At 51.1% G+C, this 10,550-nt stretch overlaps 1 protein-coding gene across 2 annotated transcripts; it reads left to right on the top strand.

The window, feature by feature from the left end:
* Positions 1 to 6,320: 6,320 nt before the first annotated feature.
* Positions 6,321 to 9,873, top strand: IRF2BPL (interferon regulatory factor 2 binding protein like). Of its 2 annotated transcripts, XM_064658805.1 has the most exons (2): positions 6,321 to 8,331; positions 8,553 to 9,873. In XM_064658805.1, exons 1-2 carry the CDS (start codon positions 6,920 to 6,922, stop codon positions 9,109 to 9,111), a joined length of 1,971 nt encoding a protein of 656 aa, XP_064514875.1. In that variant the 5' UTR covers positions 6,321 to 6,919; the 3' UTR covers positions 9,112 to 9,873. The 2 variants fall into 2 exon arrangements, with proteins under 2 accessions (XP_064514875.1, XP_064514874.1); XM_064658804.1 differs by having other exon boundaries at positions 6,321 to 9,873.
* Positions 9,874 to 10,550: the final 677 nt, after the last annotated feature.

The raw sequence follows: 10,550 nt of genomic DNA, 5'->3' as shown, positions 1-10,550 counted from the left end.
AATAGATATGGAATACATGGATGTAATCTCATTTTTTTACTTTTCTGTTTTTCTGAACAATTGCTTCTTACCTTGCCTTCCCATTACAAAAAACATTTATAATGCCAAATATAAAATAGTAAAAATAGCCCAGAAGGTGAAAAAGAGAGAGAGAAATGAAAAAAACCCTGGAGCAAAGACAATCTCCACAAATTCACGAGTTTCTCCACAAAACAAGGAAATCTAGTGCCTCTTTTTCAGCTTGCAGCTATCTTTGGCTGCTGCTTGAAGATTTGACTTAATTCACCCAGGCAGTAGTGTCTAAAAGTAATACACCAAGACAGACAATTTTGGCACTTAGTCTCCCTTAGGAATTTTACCAACAGTCTTTGTAAAGAAAGTAAATGATCTTTTTTTTCCTTTTGGTTTCTCCCCATAGCTCATCTTGATATGTGCTAATAAAAGAAACTGCTCTCCCTCTTCTATTCTCACCATTATCCTCTGTCCATATCATCCTTCTTTCAAAAACAATGTTAATCAGCATTTATAACGGGGTTTTGGAGAAAAAGTGCTTTTGGTCTTTTCAGATGGCCTAGTTACAGAGGAAAAGGAGGTTATACTGTGTGAAATAAGATAGTGTCAGGGCTTTTTCCTTTTTCTTTCATTCTCTTTCCTTCCTTCCTTTCTTCTTTCTCTTTCTTTCTTTCTTTCTTTCTTTCTTTCTTTCTTTCTTTCTTTCTTTCTTTCTTTCTTTCTTTCTTTCTTTCTTTCTTTCTTTCTTTCTTTCTTTCTTTCTTTCTTTCTTTCTTTCTTTCTTTCTTTCTTTCTTTCTTTCTTTCTTTCTTTCTTTCTTTCTTTCTTTCTTTCTTTCTTTCTTTCTTTCTTTCTTTCTTTCTTTCTTTCTTTCTTTCTTTCTTTCTTTCTTTCTTTCCTTTCTTTCTTTCTTTCTCTCTTTTCTTTTCTTTTCTTTTCTTTTCTTTTCTTTTCTTTTCTTTTCTTTTCTTTTCTTTTCTTTTCTTTTCTTTTCTTTTCTTTTCTTTTCTTTTCTTTTCTTTTCTTTTCTTTTCTTTTCTTTTCTTTTCTTTTCTTTTTTCTTTTTCTTTTCTTTTCCTCCTTTTCTTTTCTCCCTTTTTCCCACCTCCCTCATATTTTGGAAAACACAGCAAAGTTTTGTTCAGTTCTCAAGTGTTATTAATCACTGGTGGAGGCCAAAAGCAGGGATATTTTTCTTGGCAGCACGTTTTGATAAACAATCTGTGTATGGGGTGAAGGGAGGGAGGAGCCTGTCTTGCTGGTAACTAAGCTAATGTTTGGCAGATTCTTAACTGTCACAAAAGTGCAAGTGGCTCTCAGTGGGAATAGCATTAAAAAAATGTACCAATTCAGTTGATTCATTGTTGTTGATTGTTTACTACATCCACAGGATGTAAGATGAAAACAGGCCAGGGATAAAGTAAAAATAACAACAGCGGAAGACCAAGCCTCTACATATCCCAGCCTAAAACATGCTGCTCAGTCTCTAGTCCTTTGTGGAGTAAGCAGAATTAATTATAGGTGTCTTATTTTGCTCTGTAAGATTTGGCAAAGGTTAATGTACAGAAATCTAGGCTCCCAGGAAGGTTTTCAAACCTCAGAGACAGCTGTAGGAAAATCAGTGTGGTGTGGGTCTCAACGAGGGACCACTCACTGCTTTGTAGGGCAGAAGCAAGAGGCTGGTGTTGCAGGGGGACAGCAGAGCTGCCCTCGGCTCCACTTTCCAGCACCAATGTGGAAATGGGACCATTAAAAGTGGAGGAAATGACAGGCAACACCCACTAAGAAATGTGTCTGCAAAGGAAGGAAGGAAGGAAGGAAGGAAGGAAGAGAGTTCCTAGGTGGGAAAGCAATAAGCTGTGTGTCAGCAAGGCTCACTACCTGAAGAATGGTAGGAAAAAACCAGAATTATAATGAGATGAGAACTGAAACGATAAACAGAAACATGTAATTACACTCCTATTCTTTGCAACTGAGTGTTTTGACACTTCCTGGCAGCTCCTAGTAGAAGACAATGTTGTTTAACTTTTAATTTGACAAAATTATGCAACTTCTTCCTGAAGTGTTTGTGTTTTGATTTGCTGAACACACTCCCTTTACCACGGAGTGCTCTGTTCACTGCTAATCTCTGCATTGTTTTGAAGCCAGTCATTTGATTGTGATGGATTTTATTTTATTTGCTATTCTGAGGTAAATCCATGTAAATCACACTCTCGAGAGTGTTTCCCTTCTCATTCTTCTATTTTTTTCCAGCTGTAGCCACTGTTCTGACCAGTAAGGAAAGAGCAATTCCTGCAGGTGAGTGCCTGCAGAAGAACCAACTACTGGGACTGCTGCAGTGATCAGTGCCAAAACTTTGTAAAGCGAGCAGGAAAGAGTTAAATGTATTCCCAGGCTATGAGCATTTAGAGTCAGACCAGACCATTCATTCCCAAGCTGCTGACATCATAGGCTCCTAATTATTACTGCTCGCAAGTTTTGGGGCTGTCCTATATTCTGCATAATTAACACTGGACTGGTGATCGATAATCCACAGTACTCCTCTCTCATCCAGATCAACAGTAACCCCCGTGTTTTGGGACCTTATGCCTGGGAATGGCACGGAGTAGAGCCTGGGGTGCAGCCAGGCACCTGGGTTTTGTCACTTTGTCCTTCTTGGTGTGTTGCACCCTCTGCTTCTCGTACCTGCTGGTAGCACTGGGAAAGGTGCTGGCCGGCTCCTGCATGCTGTGTTTTGTATGTTCATTTTGATTCCTTCATTTAAATCAAAGCTTCACCTGCTGTTTTAATATTACACAGACTTGTATGTGCATGTGCGTACTTCCAAATAAAGACGGTAGTAGGAATAAATAGAAAGGGATTATTGCATGGCAGTATTTATCCTAGGACTGCAAAGAAGAACTTAGTAGATTTAACTTCTGATGGTTAAAATTATATTCCTTCTCCCTTGGGACTACTGGCAGGTTGTAAACTTTGGGTAATCTCCACAGAATCCCTAATGCTGCATCCACAGTGCTGACTCGCGTTCCTGCACAAAAAGCAGTGACTGGGTAGCAATTGTTCACGGCTGCAGCTCCATGCCTCCTTGTGCTCCCCTCCATCTCATTAAACAAGCTACTGTTTGGGGGGTTCTTATGCTATTTTTTGTTTGCTCGATTCTTTCTTTCAGTTAGCCAGATTAGACACCTGAATGGTTTCATTGTTTGGGCTTCCTCTTTGCCTCCTCCAAACCTAATATTAATTCCTGGATTATTTCAGAGCTAAATAAACACCAGATGTGTTTAGTATAAATCCATCAAGAGCGATCTGGATCACTCCTGCCCTGCCACTTGCATGGCAAAGAGGAAAGGCAGAAGGTGAGCAGGAAAGCATGCTGCTACCCTTGCAGGGACAACGCTGCCATAGATGGGAGCTTTGTTACATTGACACTGTTCAATGTATTTTTCTTTACCAGATTAGATTGATACTGACAACTCGTTCCCTGTGAAGGTGCCACGATGTGGCATTTATTTGCATCTACATTGCAGTTCTCTTCATCAATCAGCTTTGCAGAGATCACTGCTGCTGCTGGCCATATTGTTGCTATGCTGACACTTCATCCTTAAGTGCTGCTTGCGTAATGGTACAGTACGTGCCCATGACCAAAGTTTAAATCAAAGTTTAATCATTACGGAAAGACAAACATATTTCCGCGACTGTGTATCCTGCAAGTAAGAGTAAAAGCAGTTTGGTCGGGTCACAGATGTTAATCTCTCCTCTTTTTCTATTCACAAACTATAAAGGGAGTTGACAGCACCTGTAAATGGTTTTCTGAGGCTAGATTATATCTAAGGTGATTATTATTTACACCCACTATAGAGACTGCTCTTGTGAGCCAAGAAGTCTGTTCCTGTGAGGTGAGTGTTACCAAAAAAGGGCTTTCTTGCAGGAGGATTCAGTGGAGCGAGGAGACAGGGTGAGGGGCGGTTCATGCTCACACGGAGTGCCTTGTCATGTCTCGGGTTTGTATAACCCGGGGACTGAAACAGTTGGGATATGCTGCAGTTCTGCATTCCCAGACACACAGGATGAAGGGAAAGCTTCAGCTCTCTCAACCTGAGTTTTTAAAGCAGGGGCTGACCTTTTCCCACAGCCCAGTTCTGCTCTTCATATGAAGATCAATACAGGACAGTAAAAGGATAGGAAACGAGTTGACCTACCAGTATGAATCAGAGAGAACACATGCTTGTTTAATCAAGTAAAGACATATTAACATAGAAATCCTGCAGCCATTACTAAATCACTGTGGCTGGAAGCAAAGACTTTGACCAGCTTTCATGTGCCATACTTCTGTGAAGCCTCTGTAATGTCCACGGTTTAGGTGTGAAATTTCTAAGTGTGAAACCCACTCTCCTTTAGCGCATCTTCTTCAGCCAATCTGCATATAGGAGAGTCACATAATTCAAAGACTTTTCTATCTCTGTTCCCTGCTTCTACAAGCTTCCTCTGAAAGAGTCACTTTGTCAGAACTGATTTTCTAACTGTATTTTATTTCGTCCAACCATTTCTGTAACTTCAGCGTGTGCATTTCATTAAGCCTTCCTTGTAAACTAATTCCACTCATGTACATATCAAATTCGTTTGCCAGCTTTATAGATTATAACCAGACACATATAAAATGTTTTAGATAACTAAAAATGGAAATGAGATGTATTGGCGATACGAACCGAAATATTTAAAGCAACATTTTTTTCTTGTGTGAGTTCTGAAACGTTATTAACCGAATAGAAAGTATCTTTCCTGCTCGGTGCTGCATGGCTGCTGGGCGTGCGTATGTAAGGGAGCCGTGGCACCGCGCCACAGAAACCGCGAGTCCCTTTAAAGCACAGAGGGAAACCTGTAATGGATGGGGGTTTCGGCGTTTCTAGCAACAAAGGAATCAGGAAGAGGTACTGAAAGAAAGAAACCCATCCACCACAGCCCAGCTGGGAGAGGCTCGGCGCTCCCCCGCCCCTCCGCGGGCACCGTGCGCCGGCTGCGCGCCGGCGACGCGGTGCTGGTGACCGCCCGCCGCGCAGCGCACCGGGTCCCGGCCGAACCGCGTCCCCGCAGTGAGAGTTTATTATTCCTCGGACGCGAGCAGCGATGCCGATGTTTGCAAAAACAGCCGCTGACTGCAGCGAGAGCAAAAGCGGGCTGTGCAGAGCCCCTCCTGGCCACCGCAGGCACCGGCGTGGCCGCGGGGCCGGGCGGGGAGCGGGCAACTTAGGGGATCGCGGGCGGAAGAAGGCAGGCTTCGGGGTTTTTTATTTTGTTTTCCTCCCAATGAAATGAAATCTCAGCTTATTTGCCTGAGTCGAAGTTGTTTTGAGTGATTTGCCTGTTAACAGCGTTATGCAAATGTTAGCTAGCTATTTAAAGGGGGAAATAGAAGAAGAAGAAAAAAAAAGCCGTGTATTCTCACAGCGCCGGGGAAATCCTATGTCCCTCTGCATTAGCGAGATGAGATCACAGCAATTACTCACCTGCTTGGCCTCTCCTACACCCTTGAGCAACGTACAGCACTAGCTTTCCCAGCCCAACCCTGAACACTTGGCAAATATGGCTGATTTAAACAAATCAAAAGTGGAAGAGCTTCTGATGCAGTCACGGGCTTACAAAAACTGTGTCATTCTGTCACCAGGATCACTGAAAGAGAAACACGAAATCGGATATTAAGGCGGGATCCCCCCATTTGCCTCAGCAGCCGGAGCGCACGGGAATCCCACCGACAGCCGCGGTGGCAGGACGCCGCGCAGCCGCCACGGAAGCAAAGCGGGGCGATTCGCGGGTTTACAAAATCCCGAAAGCGAGGCATCTGAACTTAGAAAGCGCAGTCGGGCCGGGGGGGGGGGGGGGTGGCGGGGGGAGGAAAAAAAAAGCCCAACAAAAAAACCACCACCACCGCCCTCCATCACCGCCACTGTGCATGCGCGCCCTGGCCGCGGTGCCGCGGCGGGGGGCCGGCGGCGCGGCCGGGGAGGAGGGTGAGGGCGCGATCTGGCGTTCAAGTTTCCAAACATAGCCGGCAGCGCGGGCTGCCCGCGCCCCGCCGCGCTCCAGCTGCGGCCGCGCCGGGGAGGGGCGCGGGCAGCGCGCCCCGCATGCGCGCCCCGCGCAACAAGTGGGCTCGGCGCCGGCGGCGGGGGGAGGGGAGCGGGGCGCGGGCGCTCGGCGGTGACGCGGAGCCCCGCCCGGGTGCAGCCGAGCCGGGAGCGCGGCGCGGAGAGGGGAGGGGCGTCGCGGCGCGGGGGGAGCGCGGCGCGGCGGAGGGGGCGCGCAGCCACACGCGGCGGCGCGCAGCACCCCGCGCTCGGACTGCGAGCAGCGGCGAGGATGTGAGTGAGGAGCAGGCGGCGCCGCTCACCACGCTGCTGCCGCCGCCGCTGCTGCCCCCGGGCTGCTACAGCTCCGGCGGCGCTCGGGGAAGCCGCCGCTGCCGGAACCGGACAGCTCCGTGCGGGTGCCTCTTTTTCGCTCGCGGCGGCGGATCGGCACGTACCGAACTGCGAGCTCACGAGGCAGCCGTGGCGGGTGGAAGGTGACCCCCCCATCTTCCTCCGTGCACCTCCGCCTCCTCCCGGAGGAGGAGCAGCAGCAAGCGGAGAGCTAGAGAGCGCAGGGAAACAGAAGCGGCTAGAAGGCGACCCCCACCCAGCCCCCCGGAGGAGCAGTGGAAGCGGTTCCCACCCCACCGGGGTAGCAGCGGCAGGACCAGGTAGAAGAAGCCGTCTCTGGCAGCAGGCGCGAATTAAAAGCAGGCGATCCCCCTGCTGAAAGGGGCAACAGGATCAGGTACGGAGAGCCACCCCCCCTGCAGCCCGGGGGGGAAGACTGAACCAGCCCCTACCCCGGCGGCAGTGACAGCAGCTCCCCGGCCAGCAGCACCATGTCCGCCGCGCAGGTGTCCTCGTCGCGGAGGCAGTCATGTTACCTGTGCGACCTGCCCCGCATGCCCTGGGCCATGATCTGGGACTTCACGGAGCCCGTCTGCCGGGGTTGCGTTAATTATGAGGGCGCCGACCGCATCGAGTTCGTGATCGAGACGGCCCGGCAGCTGAAGCGGGCGCACGGCTGCTTCCAGGACGGCCGCTCTCCGGGCCCCCCGCCGCCGGTCGGCGTCAAGGCAGTGACGCTCTCCGCCAAAGAAGCGGCGGCGGCGGCGGCGGCCCAGCAGCAGCTCAACCATGTGGATGCCACCTCCAAGGCAGCCTCGGCGGGGCTGACCCAGTCCAGCCTGGACCGCTACGGGCTCAGCGCCGCCGCGGCGGAGCAGCGCAGCCGCTTTGAGTACCCGCCGCCGCCGGGCAGCCTGGGCAGCAGCCACGGCGCCCGCCTGCCCAACGGGCTGGGGGGGCCCAATGGCTTCCCCAAGCCGCCTGAGGACGGGCCGCCGGAGCTGAACCGGCAGAGCCCCAACTCCTCCTCCTCCTCTTCCTCCTCCCGCCGCGGGGCGCACGGGGGGCTGGTGTCCGGCCTGCCCCCGGGGGCCGCTGGCGCCCAGATGAACGTGCCCCCCAACCTGCTGCCGCAGACCCTGCTGAACGGACCCGCCGCCTCCGGCGTGGCGCTGCCCCCGCCGCACGGGGGCCTAAGCGGCCGCGGCGGCGGGGGTCCCCCGACTCCCTCCGCCTCCTCACAAGGGGGCACCTGCGGCGGCGGCGCCGGGGGAGGCGGCGGCTCGTCCTCCGAGGCCTGCGGCAAGCGGCCGGGCTCGGTGTCCAGCAGCGACCAAGAACGGGAACTGAAGGAGAAGCAGCGCAACGCGGAGGCGCTGGCCGAGCTCAGCGAGAGCTTGCGGAACCGGGCCGAGGAGTGGGCCAGCAAGCCCAAGATCGTTCGGGACACGCTGCTCACTCTGGCCGGTTGCACCCCCTACGAGGTGCGCTTCAAGAAGGATCACGCCCTGCTGGGTCGCGTCTTTGCCTTCGACGCCGTCTCCAAGCCGGGCATGGACTATGAGCTGAAGCTCTTCATCGAGTACCCTAGCGGCTCCGGCACCGTCTTCTCCAGCGCCTCTGGGGTGGCCAAGCAGATGTACCAAGACTGCATGAAGGACTTCGGCCGCGGCCTCTCCTCAGGCTTCAAGTACCTGGAGTACGAGAAGAAGCACGGCTCCGGCGACTGGCGTCTGCTGGGGGACCTGCTGCCCGAGTCCGTGCGCTTCTTCAAGGAGCTGGTGGGCGCCGACATGCTGCCGCAGCCCTACCTGGACGCCAGCTGCCCAATGTTGCCCACGGCGCTGGTGAGTCTCCCGCGGCCGGGGGCCGGGGCCGGCGGGGCGCAGGGCACGGCCGCCGCCTCTAGGGGACCTGGCGGGGGCGGCGGCGGCGGCGGGGCGATGCGCAAGAGGAAAGCCTCTCCCGAGCCCTCGGACTCGGCCGAGGGGGCTCTGAAGCTCAGCGACGAGCAGCAGCGGCAGCAGTGGATGGCCAGCCAGAGCGAAGCGCTCAAGCTCACCATGTCGGCCGGGGGCTTCGGGGCGGTGCACGGCGGGGGCCCCCCGCCGCCGCCGCCGCCGCCCCTCGGGCCTCACTCCAACCGGACCACGCCGCCCGAGTCCGCCCCCCAGAACGGACAGTCCCCCATGGCCGCGCTCATGTCGGTGGCCGACACGCTGGGCAATGCCCACTCGCCCAAGGACGGCAGCTCAGTGCACTCCACCACGTCCACCCGCAGGAACAGCAGCAGCCCCGTGTCGCCGGCCTCGGTGCCGGGCCAGCGCCGCCTGGCCTCCCGCAACGGGGACATGAACCTGCAAGTGGCCCCTCCTCCCCCCAGTGCCCACCCCGCCATGGACCAAGTGCACCCCCAAAACATTCCGGACTCCCCCATGGCCAACAGCGGGCCCCTGTGCTGCACCATTTGCCACGAACGCTTGGAGGACACCCACTTTGTTCAGTGCCCCTCTGTGCCCAGCCACAAGTTCTGCTTCCCTTGTTCCAGAGAGAGCATCAAGGCCCAAGGAGCAACTGGCGAAGTCTACTGCCCCAGCGGAGAGAAATGCCCCCTAGTCGGTTCCAATGTGCCTTGGGCATTTATGCAGGGCGAGATCGCAACCATTTTAGCTGGGGACGTTAAAGTGAAAAAGGAGAGAGACCCTTGAGTAGGAAATCAAATCCCTTCAGACTCCTGAAGATGTAGAATTGTGAATATAACAAACTGCAAAAGTTAGTCTTATGTATAGACATTATTTTCGTCGTATGTTTCTATATTTTGAAACAAAGGTATGTACTCTTCTTCATTTGAAGGATAGAGCTGGTTTTTGTTAAACAGAATATAATATTGTTTGGTTACTACATAATACCTGTTCTCATTTCTTTGGCAGTGTGTTGGCTAGGTACAAAGTTAATAGCCCTTAGCGATTACCTGCTGCTGGTGTGTATTTTTGTAAATGTATGCACTTCTCTGAAAGAAGAAGAAAAACACAAAAAAAGACAAAAAAAAATTTTTTGCCAAGGCCAGTGTTGATGCCTAAAAAATTGCTCAAAAAATGGTGACAGCTTATGTTTTACAAGCCCTGAGTGTTAGTCTTTCACTTTATTTTTTTCGTTTTTGTTTTTTTGTTTGCAAAACGGTGGGGTGGCGCTGGGGGGAGGGTTTTTTTGTTGCGAGTTTGTAAGGAAAATGTTTCAGTTTGTTTCTATTGATCTGAACGTTTTTAATCTTCATGTGTTTTTTGTTTTTGCTTTTATTGATGCACGGATGCTTTTGAACAGTAGAGCAAAATGCTGTACATGAAAAACATGCTCTGTTTGTCCTTTATACATTTCTGTAGTTAACAGAACACTGTAATGTGCCTTGGAGCTTAGTAAATTGTAATAAATTCAATTGATATTAATACTTCCCGAGTAGCAAGTTTTATTTTCCTCAGAGCTTAGGCAGCATGCGCAAGCCATGTTGCCTTTTTAAAGGTCTCCATTATACCAAAAGCCTGCAGTTCGTGGTGATAATTGTGGCACTTTTACGCATATTTTCACTTATACGTAGTAAGATGATGATGGTGTTATCAAACTTATCTAAATCTTGGCACTGTGCCTATTTACATTTCACCTTTAATGTTGCAGTAACGGTTGCTGACTAAGCATTTTCTATTTACTGTTTCTGCATCTCATTTCCTCCTCCCTTCTCCTCCCCCCACCAGCTCTCCAGCTGCAAGCTGTTTGCAATACAGGATGCATCCATTGCCTGCGCAATTTAACAAGGCTTGAGATTTGAAAAGAAGCCCTTTTTCCCAAAAAAAACCCCACCCCAGCATCATGTGGTTAATAATTTTAGCTGATTTTAAGAGTGGTTGTCAAAGTTTGACATTAGCCATAAACTCTTGGTAAGGCAGGACTATAGCTGAGCACAGCACAAAAATGGTAGCATGAAATAACAACTTCTGCAGTTGGTGTTGCAGCTGGTGGGTTGCTAGCCCATTCAGGCACTGGCTTTTCATAACTTGAGTTGGTGAACAGTTCAGGGGCTACATTGTTTTTTCAGGGGAGGAAAAGCTTCCTTAAAGCACTGAAGGGAAA

The sequence above is a fragment of the Pseudopipra pipra genome, chromosome 6 (genome assembly GCF_036250125.1).
Source record: "Pseudopipra pipra isolate bDixPip1 chromosome 6, bDixPip1.hap1, whole genome shotgun sequence".
NCBI lineage: Eukaryota > Metazoa > Chordata > Aves > Passeriformes > Pipridae > Pseudopipra > Pseudopipra pipra.
This window is presented reverse-complemented; position numbering and strand designations above follow the sequence as displayed.

Coding starts and splice junctions, on each gene's coding strand:
- IRF2BPL (XM_064658804.1), top strand. CDS start 6,920: ATGTCCGCCGCGCAGGTGTCCTCGTCGCGGAGGCAGTCATGTTACCTG.